The sequence below is a fragment of the Herpailurus yagouaroundi genome, unplaced genomic scaffold, assembly GCF_014898765.1.
Source record: "Herpailurus yagouaroundi ecotype Mexico unplaced genomic scaffold, PumYag 139, whole genome shotgun sequence".
Classification (NCBI taxonomy): domain Eukaryota; kingdom Metazoa; phylum Chordata; class Mammalia; order Carnivora; family Felidae; genus Herpailurus; species Herpailurus yagouaroundi.
In genome coordinates this window covers 18,298,430-18,321,708 of record NW_024412394.1, presented here as the reverse complement: position 1 = coordinate 18,321,708, position 23,279 = coordinate 18,298,430, and the positions used below count along the sequence as shown (strand labels likewise).

General features: G+C 41.5%; 1 protein-coding gene across 1 annotated transcript; it reads left to right on the top strand.

Annotated features, from left to right (window-relative positions):
* The first annotated feature begins 20,654 nt into the window (after positions 1 to 20,654).
* IL17F (interleukin 17F) lies at positions 20,655 to 22,997 on the top strand. The gene is made up of 2 exons (XM_040473089.1): positions 20,655 to 21,245; positions 22,360 to 22,997. Exons 1-2 carry the CDS (start codon positions 21,058 to 21,060, stop codon positions 22,598 to 22,600), a joined length of 429 nt encoding a protein of 142 aa, XP_040329023.1. The 5' UTR covers positions 20,655 to 21,057; the 3' UTR covers positions 22,601 to 22,997.
* The last annotated feature ends 282 nt before the right edge of the window (positions 22,998 to 23,279 follow it).

Below are 23,279 nucleotides of genomic sequence, written 5' to 3'. Positions count from 1 at the left end.
TCAGACACTTAAATATTGTGAGTACTTGCTGATAAGAAGATCTCCTTACAGGATCTTTGTGAAACTACTTGCAGTTGGATGTTCAGCTCTTAGGGTTTGCTAGTCTTTTTGCACAGGAGTTTGTGGAGGGGAAGTGTGACTTTATGGGGGGCCTGCATCACATGAATTGGAAGCTGCTCTGAACAGGAGATCATGTTGGTTCTCCACACTGTGACTGGTGAAGTTCTTCCTTCTCCCTTGCTCATGAGGGGAGCACCTTACCCTGATACTATGGGACAGAAGATGGGGAGTTCCGGTTTTGTCTTTGTGATTTTGTTTGTTTGTTTGCAGATGTGAAATCCAAGTCCTATTGGAAGTAATCCAGAAAGCATAGTTCCACAGGAGAGGGCAATGGTATCAGAGGGAGGAATCTGACATTAATTGAACACTGACAATGAGTCCTATATTATGCTCTGAATTGGTGCAAATACGGGACTGGATGCTCTTGAGGCCTACTGGTTGAGGATATACACATCTAATGTGTCAGTGAGAAATTTTAAAATATAATGAGGGTTACACCCAGTAAGAACTATAGACATTGAGAGGGCCATGAGAGTATCAGGAAGGGGTGGGAGCGACCATGGGATACTGATACGAAGAAAAGCTAGGGATTTTAAAGGATCTCCTCAGATGATCGTTTCCAGAAAGGTCCAACATTTTGTCAGTAGGACTCTTGCTCTCTATCTTTCACACCTGGAGAAACTCAGGCTGAGTGGGAAAGGCTGATCTAGCAGTTTGTAAAAGCTGTAAAGCCAAGTTTACCTTGCTGACATTTCAGCTCTGCAAGCTATCCAAAGAATCTGAAAGAGAAAACCATGTATTCTGGAGTCACAGTAGGTGGTAATTGTGTCAAATTGACTGTTAGGAACTCAATCTTTACATTGGGTTTTTAAAAATGTGTGTAGTTTCCCAACTTGCAGTGACATTAAAGAAGTTGGTAAGCATTTGAAGGATATGTTCCTACTCAGTGTTTGTATGTTCCTATTCCTGCTGCAGGAACTGCCAGGGGGTTGACTTGCATGCAGGTCTTTCTTCCTGAGGGTGCTGCTGGGCCACACAGCACTGAGACTGGTGATGGCCCAGATTCACCAGGACAGAGAAGTACACGCTTCATTATCTACATGCTTCATTCAAAAAGAGAAGTCTGTTTACATTTAATGTTGCCATTGAAATAGTTGAAGTAATTTGTGGGGCTTAGAGAAATAAGTCCTACCTTGAAAAATTTTATGCTACATTATTCTTGAGCTCTCCTGGATAAATGAAATGTCAATATGGAAAGATAGCTGTCAAAAAAGACAATTTGGTAGGAGTTGCTGGAATTGAGTCTCTCCTCTGCCATTTACCAAATAACTTAGGGTGAGTGTTGAGCTACTTGTTATTTTATCTGTAAAATGGGGATGCTTGCTGTTTCTTAGGGTGCTTGTGAGACACAACTGAGCAAGTGGTAAGTGCCCACCAGCATGGAAATACTCCGTGATACTTCATTATTACTGCAATTCCAACTTTCACTAAAACAAAACGATTCATTTTGATGTATTTATTAAAAAAACCAGGGCACCTGAGTGGCTCAGTTGAGCGTCTGACTCTTGATTTCAGCACAGAGAATCAAGCCCCATGTCGGGCTCCATGCTGAGCATGAAGCCTACTTAAGATTCTCTCCTTCTGCCCTCTCCTGCTCGCACCCTCTCTCCCTCTCTCTCTAAAATACAAAACAAAGCAAAACATGTGATGTTTTGATCAAAGCCATTTATAATTTCCCCCTTGTTGAGTTCCTGAATTCTGTTCTCTTTCCTGCCCTTCTACTCCTTGATGGTCCCTGCCCTCTGGTCTGTGCGGCTCTGACTCCAGTGCTTCTCACAGGGATGACCTTTACCTCTAGCTTGTAGCAAAGGGTTCTTTCGCCTTCTCCCAAGGACTGAGATCTGCCCAGTGTAGGCAGTGTGTTCCCTCAGTTCTCACAACAGCCCTATGAGGTATGGTCATTAGGAAAACTCGGAGGATGAAGGTAACGAGAAAGGCTCATAGAAGCCAAAGAATAGGTTATCCTCTTCTCATTTGTCCTGAGTTTTTGAACTATACTAGTGGTCCCAATGATTCTAGACTTTCTGAGGTCAGCTTTCCCCCAAAGGGTTTGGTCAGTAGAGTAAGGCAGGTATGAGTCACCTGTGTGCTGGCTGCCAAAGCTACTCAGTCCTGACTGAGCTGTGTGGGAGTTATCCACCTTCCCTGCATTCCTTGATCCTCTTCCAGGAGCAGGTATCACCACTGAAGCTCTATAAAGTAGGGGCGTGGGGAGGTGGAGTGCTGTGCACGGTTGCACAGGAAACCTTTAGAGAGCCCAGAGTTGGCAGAGGAAATGAGCCCTGCACTGGGAAGCAAAGAGTGCTGCATTCGAGTTCCTTTTCCGACCATATGTGGCTGACAGTCAGCCAGGCAGGGCAAGCCACTTCCTTAGAGGGAAATGCTTGGTTTCTTTATCTAGGAAGGGAGATGGTTGAAACAGGTGATCTCTGAGGTCCCTTCGGATCATGCATATGAGTCTTAACACCCAGTGTCAGTTCTATCCACATGTTATTAGCCCTAGCATCACTTGGAGGTGGGTCAGAATGAATCTATCATCTTGTTAGATCCACTTTTTGAAGGTAGTGATTTTGGGGCTTCTCTATTTGTGGGTGTTTTCTGGGATGTTTCCACTTATCTCAAGGGGTTTTATTTAATTCCTAGAAAAATTTTAGGATAAAAGTTTTTGTTTAGCTTTAATTTGCTGAAATATAAACCTAGTTTGTTTTTTTAAAGATAAGTATTTTGAGGGGCGCCTGGGTGGCGCAGTCGGTTAAGTGTCGGACTTGAGCTCAGATCACGATCTCGCGGTCCGTGAGTTCGAGCCCCGCCTCTGGTTCTGGGCTGGTGGCTCAGAGTCTGGAGCCTGCTTCCGATTCTGTGTCTCCCTCTCTCTCTGCCCCTCCCCCGTTCATGCTCTGTCTCTCTCTATCTCAAAAATAAATAAACGTTAAAATTTTTTTTTTTTTTTTTTTTTTTTTTTTTTTTTTAATAATAAGTATTTTGAGAGCGTGAGCAGGGGAAGAACAGAGGGAGAGGGAGAGAGAATCCCTAGCGGGCTCTGCACTGTTAGTGCAGGGCTCAGTCCCACCATCCTAGGATCATGACCTGAGCCGAGCTCAAGAGTTGGATGCTCAACCCACTGAGCAACCCAAGCGCCCCTAAACCTAGTTAACTTTCTTTTTGAAATCTGATGCCTCAGTGATGAATGCTGGATTCTGCCTGGCCCATTATTAACCAGCATGTAATCCTAGCTCATTCTCTTCAGTCTTTCCTCAAGGGAGAGAATTAAAATTTTAACTTCTTTTCCTAAATATTTTTACTACTAAACCCTGAGTATGTTTCCACAGCCTGTAGGAGGATATTAGCTTCTGCTGGGATTTACCATTCTGCTAATAGTTCTCCCAGCAGGTACTTTTGGTTGCAAACTAAGCCTTCCTACATTTAAGTAGCAACACTTAACCTTGCCATAGATAGGTCAGCTCATGCCATCTTACAGATGTGTGCTGTTCTATTAATTTAAGTGGATAGAGTCCTGAATGAGAGCTATAATAAAGCTGGATAAAATCTCCAAAAATATAGCCTAAAGTTGGAATTGAACTGTGTGCATAGTTCTATTTTTTAAAAATGTTCCTGTGACTAATAAAACATAATGGTCTGTTTGGGAAAATAGAGAACCAAAATGATATTGTCACCTCACTATAGCTATTACAATTTATCTTTGATGAACATGAAAAACCAGTTTTGAAAGTGACACTTAGCAATATATCCAGTGGTACCAGCAAGTCGAGGATTAAGCATTTGACATTGAGATAGGGATTTAGGGACTAAGAATGTTTTGAAACTTTGAGTGTAAAGTCAGAGTTCTGAAAATCCTGCAGAAGTGCAAATACATGTCACATTTAACTCTAATGGATGATAAAAAAAAAAAAATTAGGATTAACATAGGGATGCTGTATAACATAGGGAAGCTGATGAAGGGTTCCAAGTTCTTTAAGCAAACTAATTCCCAGAGATAACTCCATGCACTTAGTGATTGGGGCAGGTGAGAAGGGGTGGCTCTCCTAAAAGTGATCATTTTTATTAAAAGCTTACTATATACACTAAGCGCCATGTAAATTACCTCATTAAATCTTCCCTACTGTCCTCTGGGATGGTTTTACTCTCCCTGTTTTACCAAAGAGGAAGTACAGTCTTAGAGAGGTCAGATGATTGCCCAGGTCCTCATAGCTAGTAGCCCATAGATTTCCAGATTCAAATTCAGGGCTATCTTGTTTCTTAATGACTGTATTCTAACCATCATACTATGCTGCTGCTTTCAAAGGGCTGAGACTGCTCTAAGGAAGTGGTCACAGCTACATCTATGAGTGAACCTGGTGTGACAACAGCCTGGGTACCAGTGTGCCGAGGTGAAATTGAAGACCTTCCATAATCGGTAATGCTGTCAGCAATTTGCCCTTGGAAGCCTGTTTGGCAGTGATTGGTATTTGCTATTTCATATCTTCTCACAAAGTTTATGCTATGGTGGGCCCTACAATTACCAGGAAATTCTACTCCTCTGGGAACTTTAAGTAAAAAAAAAAAAATTGTTTTTTTAACATTTATTTATTTTCAAGAGAGAGGGACAGAGTGTGAGGGGGGAGGTGCAGAGAGAGAGAGAGGGAGACACAGAATCTGAAGCAGGCTTCAGGCTCTGAACTATCAGTGCAGAGCCTGACGCGGGGCTCGAACCCACCAACAGTGAGATTGTGACCTGAGCTGAAGTCAGATGCTCAACCGACTGAGCCACCCAGGCAGCCCTAAACTTCAAATTTTTTTAAACTAAAACCACTGAAATATATCTTTTTCTTATTATAAAAACAATCTTTTCATTAGAGAAATACTAGAAAATAACCATAAGAAGTAAATAGGAGCACTTGTAATCTAGTCACCCAGAGAAAATATACCTTGGGGTTTTTCTTTTTCCCAGATAAATGTATATATACCTGTATAGTTGAGCTTTTGTTTAATTTTTCATGATTATAAATAATGCCTTGTTGCCAAATTTGTGTGTACCTACTTATTTATTTCCTTAGGATGATTTCCTAGAAGTGTCCTTGCTGGATCAAAAATATAAACATTATTAAAGTTTTAGATATGTTTCACCAAATTGCCAATTTATATCCCCACATGTGTGTGAGGGATGCCCTTTGTCCTACATCCTTGCTGACACTGGATATCATCATCACCCCCACCGGTACCTTTTTTAAATTGACAAATTTACTGTAGTTAGGACTTGAAATTAATTTTTAAGGTTGGATACTGTGTACTTCCCACATAATACCGTTAGTAGTACTTGTAGTTCAGACTTATGGAGGTGTTTTAAAATTTCTATCACTATAAATAGCAAGTGCAGAGAAAGCAACTTCCCATCAGTACATAATCTTTGAGAACTAGGAATGAAAAATTGGTAGAGCAAGGCATCTTAAGAGCTGTCACTGAAACCATTTGACTTGGCTCTTGTTTCCATTTAACTTGTTCACACACGGATAAATGTGTGTAAGACAATGTGTAAAGGCTAAGAAGGATTCAGAATTAACAAACAAAACAAAAAACAAAAGAAACAAAGATTGGTTTTATTTCTCCTCTTCTTCAGAGAACAGGCAGAGTCACTGTGACAGGCAGAGTCACAGAGTCAAGCAAGTGTCCTGACTCTGGTCCGGACATCACTTAGAAGATGTTGTTCATTCTTCAAGTCTCATCCTCTGACAACTGTCTCCTTTCCACCAGGCCCTGGGCATCTTTGTGTCAAATTTTCTCCAGCCTTGCATGTGCATTCCTTCTCTGGGCTTGGGGTCAGAAGCCGTGGTTTGAATTCCAAACTCTGTTATTTGATAGCTGTGTGGCTTTGGACAGTTGCCATGCACTCTTTAAGTCTCAATTTCTTGTGAAACGGAGAGACTGATCATCTTTTCCTCGTGCGGTTGTTGTGAGAGTCCAATAAAATCAAGTACGTGAAAGTGCTTTGTGAGCTGTATGGCTTTACCTACAATGTAAGGCTATTAATATAACCGTTTCCTTCCTTGGCAGCTCTTTGTTAAAGAGAAAAATGGCCCTGGAGGAGCTGGAGAGACAGGCCCCTTTATTTGAAGATGGATACTGGAGGGAGTTGGGAGGCCTCAGACCAGCCTGGGCTCCTCCATTGGAGGTGGTCTGTAGGAAAGCCATCCGACCTCCATCATCAGCTGAGGGGGTTGGATCAGATTACCTCTAAAGAGGTAAAGAGCCCCTGAAATCTATGATGGAGGCTGACAGCAAAAGGTAAAGAGATGTCTCCCTGCCTTAATGGCTCCTATAAGTTAGGTGCTAGCTTACACAGAGCACAGGGGTGCTCTGGACATGTACACTTGTAGGGTGTAAGGGGTGTCCTGGAGCAAGAAAGTGAGCAGTGGTGTTCCCTGGGCTATTTGCTCAGCATGAAACCTAGGTAATGAACATAAATGTTCAATCTACAGGAAGCTTTCTAGCTTCAATAAGTGCTCCTGTCGGCATGACCAAGAACCTTCTCAGAATCTGCGTTTTCCCTGACGTCCTTCCCCATCCACCTTCCTTTTATCAACTCCTGGGTCAAATGCAGCAGGAAAGCAGTGGTACAAGCCCTGCTAACTGGGGAACACTTGTTCTCTGCTCCTATGTGCTCTGCTTTTCCTTCCCATGTGCCTTCCCCTCCTCTCTTCCTCCACCCTTCTTTGTATCCCTTCAGTCCCTCACCTCCACAAAGATGAACTGTCTTTGCAGGAAACCCATTTCATCCTGTCCTTCTATAGTGTTTCTGCCAAAATGAGGAGAGCCCCAAGATTCATCATTCTGAGTCAGTCCCATGCAGGAGTGAAAGTAACATTTCTCAGAAGTGCGGTTGTCTCAGTGCTCTTTCTCTGGTCTTCCCCCCACCCCCAAGTTATTCTCTTCTTAATCTGGATCTTTGTAGGAAACATACTTAGAATTTTTAGCATTTGGAGTCATGTGATTGTTTTCCACAGAGAGAGGAAAAAAACTCAAGAAAAGGGCAAAAGATACAGTAGTGTATCCACCCACGTGTGCACACTCATACACACCCCTACTCCCAAGACTGAGATTGCGGGATGTTTAATTAAAATACCAAATTTTGGGGGTGCCTCGGTTGGGCCTCTGACTTCGGCTCAGGTCGTGATCTAACGTCTCATAAGTTCGAGCCCTGCATTGGGCTCTGTGCTGACAGCTCAGAGCCTGGAGCCTGCTTCCAATTCTGTGTCTCCCTCTCTCTCTCTGCCCCTCCTCCACTCATACTCTGTCTCTCTCTCAAAAATAAACATTAAAATATCAAAAAAAAATCTTTTTTTGGTTTTCACAGGATCCCAAAGTTTGAAAAGATGTTGATGGAGGTCCAGTCCAAAGAGCCACCTAATATATGATTGCCCATTGGAATGTCACTACCTGATGTTCGCTAGCGTCTTGGTGTGACCTTCTGGTGAGAGTCCAGTTTCTCTCCATTTCACAAAACTTCCAAATACTTGAAGATAATATTATGTGTCTATAAGTTTTTCTCTGGTTCAAAATAACCCTCTTTAATTAATAATTTTTTGGGCAGCCCACCTGATGTGTTAGGAATTGAAATTAATGCAGGAGAGGAAAATCTCTCTCCTTACCCTCCTAGATTCTGTACCTGGGCCTTGTAAATTACACTGACAAAAGACAGATTAGCAGGAGAAAGAGTTTATTATGCATGCATATGGAGCCCTTTATAGAAGAGATAGGAAGGACCAAAAAAAAAAAAATGGTTAGAGCTGGGGGCTTATGTACTATTTTAACAAAGAGTGATTAACTGTGGAAAAGTAACTATGCAAAGTTTCGACTTCTAGTAGAAGTAAATTGTGGGAAGGTAAATTGATGGGGGAAGCTAATAAAAAAGTAAAGCTATTTAGTGGGATTTGTTATACAGACTCAAGTTTGTACCTTCACCATTGAAGAAAAAGAGATAACTCCCATGATTAAGAGTTATCCTTCTCTTCCTACTATGGGACAGGGAGACACCATTATAAATGAAAATATATGTTACCTTTACAAAGGGAAATTTATGCCCTGCTTTTAGACAGAAAGGGGGAGGGCAGAGAGCTTTTCCTGCATATTTTATGGTGGCATACTCTGATCCCCTTCTTTAGCAAAAAACTAGGTGGAAGAAGAAATAAACTAGTGTCAACATTAAATCAAGTGAATAAATATTCATAGAGTACTAGCTGTGAATAGGATATTTTGCTAGGGGTGCGGGAGTGGTGGGAACATAGAGCAGAAATCACAGCTGTCTCCTTGAAAGAGTTTAAGATCCAGGGAACACATCAGGCATAAACACTTGAAAACTTAAAAAGCCAAAGCACATACACATAGCTGGTCAAGTGGACCGTAGAAAAGTTGTATCTAAGTAAATGCTAAATGAAATGCCATGAGAGTTAAGTTGAGCCATCAGAAGAGGGAAAGACACAATGGGAGATGGAAGGTCAGAGGAGATGGATTTTGAGGACGAGGCTAGGAATTTATGGAGAACCTCAATGAGCAGAAAGAACTGAAAGGGACATTCCAAGGAAAAGGAACTGGCCCAGAGAGAGGAGGGCTCAAATACAAAACATTTTGTGGAGCAGAAGCTGAAAAACAAAGTTTCCCTCACATGGCAAGTTTGAGAAGGTGACTTCTTTCATGAATTAGGCTGGGGCCACACATAAGATTTGGGCCAGTGTCTAAGGAATTGGCAGTGTAATCCAGAGGCAAGAAGGGAGTGCAACGTCATCTTTCTGGGGCCAGACTTGCCATCTCAACTTACCACCTCAAACTTTGCTGGTTGTCAGTATGACAACAGTGGGGAAGTCCAGGAGCAAACGTTGTTGATCCCCTGGTTCCTGTATGACCCTGGTAGAAACAAGCTGAGGAGAAATTTTAGTGAGAGGAAGCCAGGAAAATTCGACAGCATTCGATAGACACTCACTCGGGCTTTCCCCAGTCCCCGCACTTGGGTCTTCTGTTGACTAATTCCATCCACCTCGATGCAGGAAATCAGCTTGGCTGCTGAGTAAGTGAAAGTCTGCACGAAACCTGAGTTGCCTACAGCTAGCCTGTGGGTAGCTTGGTTAGGCCACCCCAAAGCACCTGCTACTGAATTGTGACATGGAACTATCTTGCTGTCCGATTCTCTATCCTGCCCTCACCAAGGAACATTCTAGGGTAGAATAGGTATGGTTCTTAGCTATGAGGGGGTGCAGCTTTGAGATTTAAGGCTCAGGTTTCCTTATTCCGATCACTCTTTCAGGGTACTTGACTCACCATTTCTGTTGTAGACAACGTAATGTGTCTAGCGAACTCTACTGTAATTTTACGGGAAGTTTCGCACTTTTTAAAAATGTTCCGTAAAGCTGTGTATCCCAGACTTTCATGTGATGTAAATCTTGTGAAAATTCAGAGTCTGATTCAATAGGTTTGGGGTGAGGGCCTGAGATTCTACTTTTTTTTTTTTAATATATATTTTTAGGTACTTTTCTATGAGTGTACATTTACACGTACATACATATACATACATGGATATACATAGTGTGCATATATCCATACAAAGTAAGGTCATACATTATATGAACTATGTCTTGATATTTTCAACAAATGTTACAACAGAAGTATTTTTAAAGTTATTAAATCTTCTCAGAAAGCAGTTTCTAATGGCTACAAAGATTCTATCATTACACAGAATGACATTTACTTAACCGTTACTCTATTGTTGGAAATCTAGGGCATTTTCATTTTCCCCCTCTAAATATTCTTTTATGTGGATATTTGAGTGTGTTTCTGTTTCTTTAGAAAAATTCCCGAGGGTGGAACTTTTTTTTAGGTTTTTGTTGCATGTTATTACATGACCTACACGAAATTGTACCAAACACTCCTGGCTGTCACACCTGAAAGTATCCCCTTTCCCTATTCTATTAATATTGCATGTTTAAAAATCCATGACAGGGGCGCCTGGGTGGCTCAGTCGGTTAAGCGGCCGACTTCGGCTCAGGTCATGATCTCCCGGTGCGTGAGTTCAAGCCCCGCCTCGGGCTCTGTGCTGACATCTCAGAGCATGGAGCCTGTTTCAGATACTGTGTCTCCCTCTCTCTGACCCTCCCCCATTCATGCTCTGTCTCTCTCTGTCTCAAAAATAAATAAACGTTAAAAAAAAAAAATTAAAAAAAAATCCATGCCAATTTGAGAGGCTAAATATGGTTATCTTATTCTAATTTGCATTACTTTGATTACTCTTGAGGTTAAACTATTTTTTCATGTATTATCTATTTTAATTTTTTAGTGTACACTGATTTCTTTTTTCTTGTTTGAGATATAATTGATACATAACATATTTGTTTCAAGTGTACAAGGATTTGATATTTGTATCTATTGTGAAATGATTGCCACAAGTAAGCCTAGTTATATCCATTAACCAAGATTCTACCTTTTTAACAAGTTCCCGGGGGCTAGCGAGCTGGATGCTGCTGGTCCCAGGATCAACTCAGCAGCCAAGCCCTCCTGGGTGGTGGGGGAGTAGGGATGGTCCTTACTGTCTCACTGCAAGTTTTTGCTTGCTCCACTCTTGCTGCCTCTGTTCCTGAGACTGCTATATTCTCTCTTCACATCACTTTGCAGCTATGTAGACATCGTAGAACTATTTTATGTCTAACAAATTTTAGGTGTAGAATTAATGGAAGAGAATTAAAACACATGGAGACATGGAAACAATTTGAAGATAAGCCTCATGACTCTAAAAAGTTTCCCTGCTATGGCAGCCACCATACTTTCTTACTGGCATCCCTCCATTTCTCTTCCTTCTGGGGTAACTCAAATTCCTATTATTTGTATGTGTAGCGACCTCCCTCTTTGTTTCTGTTTTGGAAGAAGAGCATTTTCCTCTCTATATTCACCCTGGATAGAGGTAGGCTCTATCACTGTTCTTCCCAAAAGGCCCACGGTCAGTTCTCTCCAAAACAGAAGTGCCATCTGGTCTGACATAAAATTCATGGCACTCCTGGGTGGAGGAAACTGTCATGGTGATGTTCTTGTTTTTTTCGACAGTACTTTTATTTTTCTTCTGACCCATGTTAGGTACCCAGCCCAGTGGTACAGAGTGAGCATTTAACAAATGGTGTTTTTGTTAACAAGGAGATAAAACTCTGGTGCAAAAAGCCTCCACAGTCCAGAGAATAGACTCAGAATTGAGGGGTCGGTCCTCATTTGATTTGGAACTTTCTGCAGTGACCTCAACCTTGTTTTACACAGGATTCTCACACAGCACCCCAGAGAAACTCCTTTCCTAAGTCTTTCCCTCCCCCCTTACTTTTCTTCTTTGTCAGCTTTTGTCTCCAATCCCCTTCCTTCATGTCTCTTCACTGTAACTCTTCACACAGATTCATTTTTTTCATCAGATGATCAGGAATTGTACTCTTTTTTAAGACAGACACAGAGAAAGAGAGAGAGGGACTGGAGGGCTAGGGAGAGAAGAGAAAGTTACAGAGAGAAGGGAAAGGAGGGCTTCCATGTTTTTTATCCTTTGTTGACTTAAGGCCACATAATTCCCATGCCCACAAACATCAATATATGAAAACCCCAGCACCGTATTTTCATCTGACCAATGATCGTTATAATAAACTCTTTATAGTGTTTAAACCAAAAGTCAAGTTGTTTTGTTCTTGAAAATCTTTCCATAGTGAAAATATGTTAAACTTAAAGGGGGGTTAGTTGCTATGGAATGTGATCTTATGGAGATTCTAGAAAGCACATAATGTACTTGAATTTGGCTTCCAACAAAATAGGTAAAACTGAGTTAATAGGCACAAAGAATACTGGAGCTGAAGATAATAACCTTCTGCATTAAAAGAGGGAAAAAGGAATTGTGGAATTTATGGAATCTGTAGCTTTACAGGAACAGATGCTATCATATCACCACACGGTTTTATTCAATAGAGGATAGAGAGGTAATGTTATGAAAGGGAATGGGACATGGACTTTCTAAATGATCTAGGGACTAAAAAGGGCAAAATAAACCATGTATTTGATTAGCTTGAATAGTCTGAGCAGAGGAAGAATTTTTATGCTTGAAGGGGAGAAGAGGTGCAAGAAACTTGAAGTTTGAGGTTGACAATAAAAGCCATAATACTTTGAGGCAATTCTGACCCGATGATCTTCACCTACATTCAGAAAGGTCTGACTAACATAAATAAGTGCTCAGTTTATTTTTTGCATTTAATTCCTAGTTAATATTCTTTAGATCTAGTATATGATAACATTATATAACTGGCTATTTGATATGGAGTCAGAGGTCTGATAAAAAATGAAAATCCAGGGGCGCCTGGGTGGCGCAGTCGGTTAAGCGTCCGACTTCAGCCAGGTCACGATCTCGCAGTCCGTGAGTTCGAGCCCCGCGTCAGGCTCTGGGCTGATGGCTCGGAGCCTGGAGCCTGCTTCCGATTCTGTGTCTCCCTCTCTCTCTGCCCCTCCCCCGTTCATGCTCTGTCTCTCTCTGTCCCAAAAATAAATAAACGTTGAAAAAAAAATTAAAAAAAAAAAAGAAAATCCACAGAAAAGCCTGTTAAATTATTTAATGTTTTGATCCATCAGTTTAGATGGGGGTAAGACACTTTCATTTACACAGAGAGAATGGGCGATGCACAGTAGTTCTGGTGTATAGAAACCTTGAAATCCTGCTTGGTTGACATTGTGGGGATCCCATAGCCAGGGCATGTGGGCTATTCTTTGATTAGACCCTGATTCTGTTTTTTGAGAGAGGATCACCTTCTCCCAAGGATGTAGTGTGGTCCTTGGCTCCACCTCCAGGGAGTTTTCCTCCCCCAGTAATCTGCCCACATCTGAAAGAGTGTTGGCAAATATACCTTCCTTGGGCCTTTGCACTCCTAGATGGTTATGGGGCTGACAGTTGGCTTGTGATTAACTTTGAGAACTCTCTCAAAAACTTAGTAAACTTTCATCTAAGTTGGTTCTTTTTGTGCCATAATTCCTAGAACATCTCTATGTCTTTGCTTTTTCACTGCCGTAAGTTTCCCTGTCTTGATTTAATGGTAGATTATTAGAACTACACACTTACATTCTTTATTCCGAGTCCTTTTATCCAATTAAAAGAACTTATTAGATGCTTCATTTAGATTCTTGCCTGTAGGAAGTTTATTTGATTGACAGGTTTTACCTGGCATTTCTCCCTCAAAGACTTTTTTCAATCTTATCTTTTGCTTTTGGGGGATAGAAATATTTTGGGTTTTTTTTTTCCAAGGCTCTGAATTTCTGGACTCTTCATTTTCTTCCTTAGGCTACCTTGCCAAATGCAGACAGTAGCATCTAACATACAACTTTCTGTTTTCTCATCTCTTCCTCTAGAGCTCTTATTGTACCTCTAGGTTATTGCAAGCAATAATTTTACCAAGTGTTTTGTCATTGCATACTGTGGGTCATCATTTCGCTAGCCTATGATTTCCTTGTCATTTCAGCCTCCTGCCTGACCATTAGAGATCATGCCACTATTTTAGCCTTTTGCTGCGGTAGAGGAGCTACCATACCCATTGTAGCTCAATTTCCATACCCATATGTATACTGCTAGGTTATGACAGCTTATCCTGATCACATTCAGCTTTTTTGGGGATAAAATCTGTCCAAGGTTGGATTTGTAAAACTAAATGTGTACGTTTAGCTATCAGTATCCCCAACCATCTCGTTATTATCTTATTGGCTAGTATATGTGTATTTGCTTTCTTTCTATAACTAGATTTTAAAATCATTAAGGTAGAGACTATAATAGTACAGTCTATTTCCTGTAAGAGTAACCCCAACAGACATGTAGCATGGCTTCCAGCACATGGTAGGGCATAAAAAGTCTTGCTAACTTGGATGTTTGACCAGCTATAATATTTTACCACACATGAGGCTGTGTGTACCCCATTCTTGGAACTACAACATCTTATGTTGTCTCTTTCTGTGGGTAGAGTGTCCTGGCTGTCAGTAAGTTGAATGACAGTTCCACTTGTATTACTAAAACTTCTAAAGGTGGTAACAGCTTGGGTCATGGGTGGTACAGGGGCAGTGAAGGCCTTCCACCATAGACAGCTGTGTGTTCATCATATAATCATTATTGTGCCCCCAGTATTTGCACATAATTTACAGTGTGAGAAGTGTGTAATAAATGTTAGATGAAATAATGATCTGGATCTGTTGATTGAGTTTGAACTTGGTGATAGCTGGTTACTAGTTTGACATCCTGATGAGTTACTTATTTTTACCTTGATGAGGGAAAACGTTGTGACTGCTGGATGTAAGAGGTCAGTTTCCTATTTACATAAAGGGCCATTTAGTTCTCTGAAGTGCAGCAAGTCCTCTTGTATTGAACCAGGCACTCTTAATTCAAAGTGACTTACTTGTTCCTTCTTTCAAGAGAGCTGGTGAAGACGTCTTCTATGTGTTGAGGTATCACTCTGAATGGAGAAGAGACCACCAAAGAAAGTAAGTAATTAAACCCACTCGATTTAATATGCTTTTAAGGGTCTATTGTATATATTGCTTTGGTAGCATGACTGATAATTAAATTTGAAAACATGGCTCTTGATTTATGTGCTGGCTTTACTGAGTATATATATAGAAGGACATATCTGGCATGGCCTTGGAAATTCCCTACACAGTAGGCTTAGGGGCTTCAGGCTGGCTGGAAGGCGCTGGCTAGGAGACTTGTCTTGAATCTCTATATGCATAGAAAATGTACTGTTTTAATTTAGGTCTTATATTTGGAGGTGTATATTTAGAGAAGGAGGCTGGTATAGATTATTGGGGGGGGGTACTAAAGTTACTGTAAGTCCATGAAGACCTCAGAAACATATACAGTAGTATGATAGACTAAATATGAGCACAGACGTAATGAGGAAGGGAATGATGCCTGAGAGGATGATTCAAAGAAGTCTTCTTATAGGAGTTAAACTTCTGATTGTTCCAGGGGAGAGGTGCAGAGAAGAATCCAGAGGTATGGGGAGGAGAAATATGGATGAAAGGCTCATGATCACAGAAGAATTTTGATTGGTCTTGGAGGGGCTTCCAATGAATCCAAGAGCTGCTTCCTTTTCATTTCCTTCATTTAAAGAAAATGGAGGAAAGTTGTTCAAACGTGTTGTGATAGAGGAAAATGACTTACCATGCTGGAATGTGCCTTGCCTTTTTAAAAGAGCATGTGTAGTTTTACCTGGTCTTACTGGGGATTAAAAAAAAAAAAAAAGAAATTAAGATACTGTTACTTCAGAAATGTCTGTGTATCCCTAGGATACAATACCTGACATATAATATGTACTTAATAAATGTTTGCTGACTTGAACGGAACTGAGAAAAATTAACTTTCCATAGGTCATTTAAAATTATGTTAGAGCATTTAAAGGCTCTACTTGCTAATTCATTTTTGTTAAAAAAAATCTTAATCAGAGATGGCCAAGATAAGGGACATTGTATGTTATATGAAAATGATTATTTATTAAGTATCAATAGGATTTTAAGCATGGGGTTAAAATAGAATTTGTTCAGGGAGTGGAGGAAACTACCTGGGGAAATAATTTTGAATCTCTCACTGATGTCATTAATTTCTTTGGTTTTGCTTTCTCACTCAAAAATGGACTAAAGATAGTCCTCTCATTTAATATCAAGGATCCTCTAAGGATGACATACCTTTCACTTAAATCATGGTTCATATCCTATGAAGGAAAGTAGAACATATGGTACATGACAAGAGTCGTTAGCCATTTGTGGAAGAACATAAAAGATCATGACAGCAATTTGTAATTTGGTTCATCTCTGTAGTAAATTAGTTAAGAATTTTGCTGTAATTTGAGGCCAATGGGGGTAGAGGTGGGGTGGAAGAAAAGGAAGATTTGGCCCTTTTTCCGCCATCCCTTTTAGGGTCCCTCTCTGATTCCCCTTCAGGAAATGTAATAGAGGAAAAAAAAAAACTACATTCGTCAGTAATTCTGGGGTAACCACAACTTAGACAGTAAGCAGGTCAATCGAAATAAGGACAGTGATTGCTATAAAACCGACAGGTGCTCTCATTGACACAGCACAGGCGACATTTGACACGGGGCGACACCACACACACATACATACAGGAAGAATTTACTACACAAAGCAGACAACCCGAGCAAAATGACAAAGACCATCCTGTGCAACATAGCCATGGTGAGTAAAAATAATTGCTGTTCAGTAGCGGTCAGCCCTAGGATTTCAGGATAGCAGATTTCTAAGGAATTAGGTTTGATTGGGGTCTTTATTGGTATTCTTTCTTAAAAGCAGAACCGACTTTAATTTTGATCCCTGTCTGGTGGAGGAAAAAGAAAAAAATAACTAGAAGTTATAATGGGGTATAAAACATAGCTCCTCATGTGGTGGCTTTTGCATAGGTGATTGATAGCTTGCTCACTCTTGGTGTCACAGACAGCTGAACATGATCTCTCCTGTGGCCACCATTATAGAGTTAGGTTGGTCTAAAACTCTTATTTCATGGTGAGGACTTCCAGCCTCTTAGGATCTGTACACATGTATTTTAGCCAAGGATAGTGAGGCTCCAGGAGGTTTAATGACTCCCCTAAGACTATAAGTAGACAAAGAGTGCCCAGGATGAAAGAAGTGGAACCACCCAGTGTTGAACTTTGGATAGCTCCCAGAGGAGGGAAATTGGCTGTGCCTAAGACAGCTGATTATTTTTGCATTGTCTCATTTCTCATGGAGGAGAGAGAGATGTTAGTATAATGGAAAGCACCTCTTTTGGATCTAGAATCTTGCCTGACATCAGTCAGGTAAAGGCTGGGAAGAATATAATTTAGAGGAGCTTGAAAACAGGGCTTGGGAAATTATTCACCATATTATTGGCTTAAATAAACCCTCTTTTTTTTTTTCTCCATTTACAAGCCACGTCATTTAAAAGAGCTTGGATTTCATAAAAGGTCATAGTATATGGTGATGATAACACCATATTTAGGTATTTTAGAGATGACCAGAAATGCAGCCAAGTGTAACAGTTTGAGAGCACATAGGCTTTGGAGTCAGTCCTAGATCCACTACTTACTAAATGTGGGATTTGGGATCAATTACTTAGCTGCTCTGTGCATAATTATTCCCCTTATCTGTAAAGGGGACTAATAATGGTATCTCCCTCATATGTTTTTTTGGGGGGGATTAATTAGTATCATAGAGAATGACTAAATCTGTACTCTGAAATGGCTTAGTTTTTAGTTAAATTGGTCATTTTAATATAACAATAAGGATCGAGAAAGCATTCAATGTGTAAAATATTAATATTATTATTTTTACATCTGAGTCTCTTGTCAACCCCAGGAAGTAGATTGGGATTAGTTTCCCCATTATACAAATGAAAAAAAAAAAAAAAAAGGTCAATTGAGTCGAGTGATTTAACATCACTGGGTACTGTACACATAAGAACTGGGACATGAATCTAGGTTTACCGGCTTCAAGTACAGTATGCTTTTCCTCGAATGGTTCAGAGGCAAGGTTTCTAAATTCAAAGACCTTGTGTCTAAAAAAAATCTATCGGGTAGCTTTGTACTCCAAAGCCATTTCTATTTCTGGTTTGAAGTAATCTGTTGGACCATCGGCAAGAAACATGATGATGCAAGGGGCATTAGAATAGGATTAGAAGCTGGAAGGTACAGGCAGGTAGAACATCCTCAGTAAGTAGTTGAGGCAAATTCTTGTGGGCTTAGGAACTGGCCAGGCTCTGGAGCACATTCCTACAGAGGTGAGCGTACATTACAGACCAGTTCAGGAGACAAATACTCAGAATCTCCTGGGTGGCTCTGTCGGTTAAGAGTCCGATTTTGGCTCGGGTCATGATCTCACAGTTCGTGAGTTCAAGCCCCACATCGGGCTCTGTGCTGACAGCTCAGAGTCTGGAGCTTGCTTCGGATTCTTTGTCTCCCTCTCTCTCTGCCCCTCCCCTGTTCGTGCTCTGTCTCTCTATTTCTCCCCCCAAACAAGTAAAAATTAAAAAGAACTAAAATTAAAAAAGAAGACAAATACTCAGATAGTCTCAGGTGAGCCTGAGAGTCAGGCCATCAGTGTCTTGATACTGCCCACCTTCACTAGTGCATTCTCTTGCTTCTGTTCCTAGTGTATAGAACAGGAGTAATATCTGTGTATCTGCCTCATAGGTGGCCTGTAAGAATTCAAATCTATAAGATGCTCTGAACCTCTCAGAGAAGTGCTGTATGTGTCATTTTCTTAAGATTCAGCAAGAGCCATATCAGAGCCCCTGCTCTGTAGTGCATAACCACTAAAATCTACAGTTTCGGATCAAAAGCTTTGTGGAGCAAACTAGAGTGATATGCAGGCATTATCTGATTTCCTGATAAAGAGCTGTGTGACCTACAATGCTCATGCAATTCTGACACGGCTGTTCACATTGCTTAAAATGCTTGCCTCCTCATGGGAGGCAAAGCTAAGACTAAAGCACCACGACTGGCTTTATATTGACAATAATAATGAACTTTAGTATCAATGGTACTGACCACTGACACCTAGGATTGAGTCCCCTGACTGATACCAACAAGCTGGTGAACTCAATGAAGCTGTTTGTTACTTTTCGGGCATGACTCTTACCGGTGTCATTGGGATAATTAATACTAGCTCTGCCTACTTCGTGAGGTGGTTGTGAGAATCCAGTATTCAAAGAGATGTGAAAGTGTGTTCTAAAATACTCCAAGAACATAAGCAAATATAATGATTTGTTAGAAGCATGGAAATTATTGCTGAATCACATAACCATAAGATACAGTTACTTTAAAGCTTTGATAATGAAAGCGAGAAGTGACTCAGTGAATATGATACTAAAGATAAAAGATGAAAACACACAGGAGGAATTTTCTTAAGAAACCCAAGGGACGCCTGGGTGGCTCAGTCAGGTAAGCATCCGACCCTCGATTTTACGGTTGTGAGATCAAGCCCCACATTGGGTTCTTTGCTGGGCACGAAGACTGCTTACGATTCTCTCTGTCCCTCTCCCTCTGGCCCTCCCCGGCTTGGGAGTGCTTTCTGTCTCTCTCTCAAAAAAGAAAAAAAAGAAACCTTAAAGAAGTAACTGGTAGGCTTGGGAAGTTACCTAAGAACCCTCTGGTCTACAAGAGCATCCTTTAACTTTTTAAAGTTTATTTCATAGCTCTAGACAGAAGATCCATGAGGGCAAATTCCACATCTTTCCTGTTCATTGTGTGTCATTAGCACAATGTCTACTTAATGTCCCCCTGTGTTGAATACTTACCACATGCTGGCAGTGTGAATGGCAGTTAGTCAGAGTCCTGAAACTGAGTTATGGACCCAGGACATCTGACTCCAGAGCATGTATCTTGAGTCACCACACTATACAGTTGAGAAAAAGTTGCTGAATGAATGAATGATTGTAGTAGATGAAAGTAGACAACTGCTGATTATCTGAAGGCAGATCAGCCTCATTTGGGCTTATCTGGGTCAATCTTGCTTTCAACTTCTTTTTAGTGTCACCTACCTTCATACGGCAAGTTGACACCATGACCTTTCCCTTTAGTCTTGTCATTTCTTGCCTCCAGCATCTGTAAAATATAAAAAGGAGGTCCTTTAAATGGACATGTCTAATAACCTCCCCTACCTTAACCCATGGAAAGTGTGAGCCTGAACAACATTGAGCCCAGAGAATGAAAGCAACCCAGATTCAGCTCCTTTTCTGCATCATGTTGAGAGTTGGTAATGGGCCTTGTCCATCCCCAGTAAGGGTTGGTGGTAATGGTGGGGTGAGCAGAGCATGGGTGTGACAAAAGGAAGCTAGAGAGATTTTTACCTCTTCTTTTAGGTAGGTCTTCACAGAGCACTTTCTTTGTGCATTCCTGTAATACCAGATAAACTGATATTTCAATGTAAGTAGGGAAAAGTATATGTTTCAGAGCTAAAGACAAATACTTTCCATATTCTCTGTAGTTGTGCATCATTAGTGGCTCTGCTTCTTTCAATTAACATGGATAATTGGAACTTTGCTATAGTTGGTTTTGCACAGTGCTTTTCTTAGTGCTTTGAGTTTAAATATATTGTTAATTTAACTGTATTGGTTTTTTTTTCATTTCATTCATCCAGAAATTATTTGTGGAACACCTGTTCTAGGACATGTTCTCCTGCAGGAACTTATAATCCAATAGGTGTATATCTGACATGAACACAGTACATTTCCAGACAGTAAAGAAATGACACTTGAATGCTAGATGGCAAGTGCTTTATGGCTGAAGGAAAATGAACGTATTTTTAATTGAATGACTTTAGAGATGGTTCCTAGAGAAGGCTACCTCTGAGTGGGGCCTTGATGGAAGTGTAGGGTTTGGATAGATAGATGTGGGGGCAGTGTATTCTATGTGGAGAGATGGCTGGCTGGGAGGAAGGAGAATTCATGAAATACAAGGTTGGAACTAAAAACAAGAGCTATCATTTATTAATCCTTTATTTTTATTAGATAAATTTATAGGTACTTTATATAGAACACTAGATTTAATCTTGTGAATATTATTATGAAGGGAGTATTATAACCCAGTTGGAAAGAAGAGAAACCAGAGATTCAGTGATGAGGCCAGGTCAAGATTTAAACCCAGTCTCAGGTCCTTTTAAGCTTTCTGTCCCACTGTTGAGGAAGTCTCAGACTGTGGGAGTCTCAATCACCAGGCTAATGAGTATATACTCAGTTTGGCACCCTGATATCTTCATGTATGACTATTCCCGTTTTCAGGTGAGGACCTGAGGTTCAGAGAGAAGCCCTGGTCCCACAAAAGACTGGGGATGCTGAGTTCAGCTAGAGGATGAGAGCAACTGACACCAGAGTTCCAAACCAACTCAACTTTCTCTATTTTGCAGGTTAAGTCCCTGCTGCTGCTGATGTTGGGGCTCACCCTCCTGAGGGAGGTGACAGCCCGGAAAAACCCTAAAGCAGGGGATACAGCCCTGTGCCCTCCCCTGGAGGATAACAGCGTGAGGGTCGACATTCGCATCCTCAGGCAAAACCAGGGGGGTATTTCCATCTCAAATGATTTCCAGAACCGCTCCAGTTCCCCCTGGGATTACAAGTAAGTGCAAATGAGACTGATCTTCACGTTCTTTTGAAAAACATGTTTATTTATTCTAATCATAAAGTAGAGAATTTAGAAAATATAGAAAAAAATAAAAGCCCTAATATTTGCTCTTAAAAACAGAAATCCCACTTTGCCTGGGAGCTCACAGTTTGCTTTTCTGGCTGGGTCCTCCTGTGTGGTCAGAGGTCCTACTGTTTTACTTGTAACTTCTCATTGACTCTCTGCCTTTGCCTGCTCCACGCAGCCCTGGGTTGGTATTTACAAACTTTCTGTCTTGGAAGAGGGGGCTCTTTAAAGCAGCCCACGTAATAATCTTTGCATCTGAATACGTGGGAGCCAGGAAAGTCCGTTTGGAGTGCTCCACTCAGATTAGACATCAGCCTGCAAGGAAAGGTGAGGAGGGCAGAGTGAGAGGCCCGTTTGGGGATGGGATGTCTAGGGTACTGTCCTGTGATGCTATCTGACGTGCCGGATCTTGGAATAGCAAGGTCTCATCTACATGCTCCAAGTATGAAGACAGATTCCAGGGACAATTAGAAGGGCTTCTGGGGCTGCCTGAATTGCTTCCCACAGGAAAGGAGTGGCAAGTTGGCTGGCATGGCTTTGCTGCCTTTGTGTCCCCTGGCAGAGCGGGTATTCAGGAAGAAACTGAGAGTATGTGGTGCCTTCACAGACCTCTGGGGCTTTGGTTTACCTCTCCAAGCAGCAGGCTTTGTAGACTGTATATTAGACTGACTAGTCATGTTCCATATCTAGGCAAAGGGTGAAAACTAAATAATAGCAACAGGGCAATGAAAAAGAAAAGATCTGACATTTATTGAATGCCAATATTTCAGTGTAGCGTTTTGTGTGCATTTGTATCACTGAATATTCTCAACCATTCCATGAAAGAGACCTATGAGAATCTCCATTTTAGAGTGGAAGAAACAGGCTTTGGCAGTTAAACACCTGCCGGAGGGCCGTGTATGAATCCAGGCCAGCTGGCTACAGCCCTGGGTTACTGGGAAATGCCTCCCTGCAGGTGAGCAGCCAGCGCTACGGGGCTCTCACTTTTGTCCATCTCCATCTCCCTTGTCTCACCACCTGCTTTCATCTGCTCCTCCTGCAGCATCACCCGGGACCCCAACCGGTTCCCCTCGGAGATCGTGGAGGCCCAGTGCAGGCACTCGGGCTGCATCAACGCCGAGGGGCAGGAAGACAGCTCCATGAATTCCGTTCCCATCCAGCAGGAATTCCTGGTCCTGCGGAGGGAGCCCCAGGGCTGCTCTCGCACCTTCCGGCTGGAGAAGGTGCGGGTGACTGTGGGCTGTACCTGTGTCACCCCCATCGTCCGCTACGTGCGCGCCTGAACGGCCGCTTGGCTGAAGAAGCTGGAAAATGCCATTCCTTACCCAGCGCTCTTCAGCCAGTCCTGTGCGGTCCCAATTTTCTCCACTTCATAGGCCTCTTGATAAGACCTGTGCGGAATTCTCAAAGCTCTGTAGTAGGTATAGTGTTAGGTTTCTGGGGCGCCTCCAAATCATAGCATAGTCCTGAGCGGTTCCACTGCCCCAGCCCCCTGAAAATGGCCGGAGGAGAATGAAGGCGCCCTTGGCCTGCTCTGTTTACGTGCAGCGATGACCACTTCCTAGCCACATCAACACTGTGATACGGTGCCACTCCCCGAGAATTCTGTTGGCAAATTGGGGCTCTGCGCCATGTGGATGAAAATGTAAAAAATACAACCACAATGTAAGAGTGTGTGGGAGGGACTGTGCAGGGTGGGGTGGGAAGGATGGGGATAAGGATCTAGGGCATATGTTTATTAAACATTTGCTAAACACAGAAGTTGGCCTGATACTTACATTTGTAAGGAAACCCTCTGTATATTTATGATATATTGGTTATATAAAATTTTAGGAGAAAAATTAACATATCTAGTACTAATGTAATAAAGTATTCATGATTGAAAAATACTTTAGGTGTTTGTTTCCAGTCTTGACCTATACTCACAGAGCTTATAACCATAAAGATTTTGAAATTCTATAT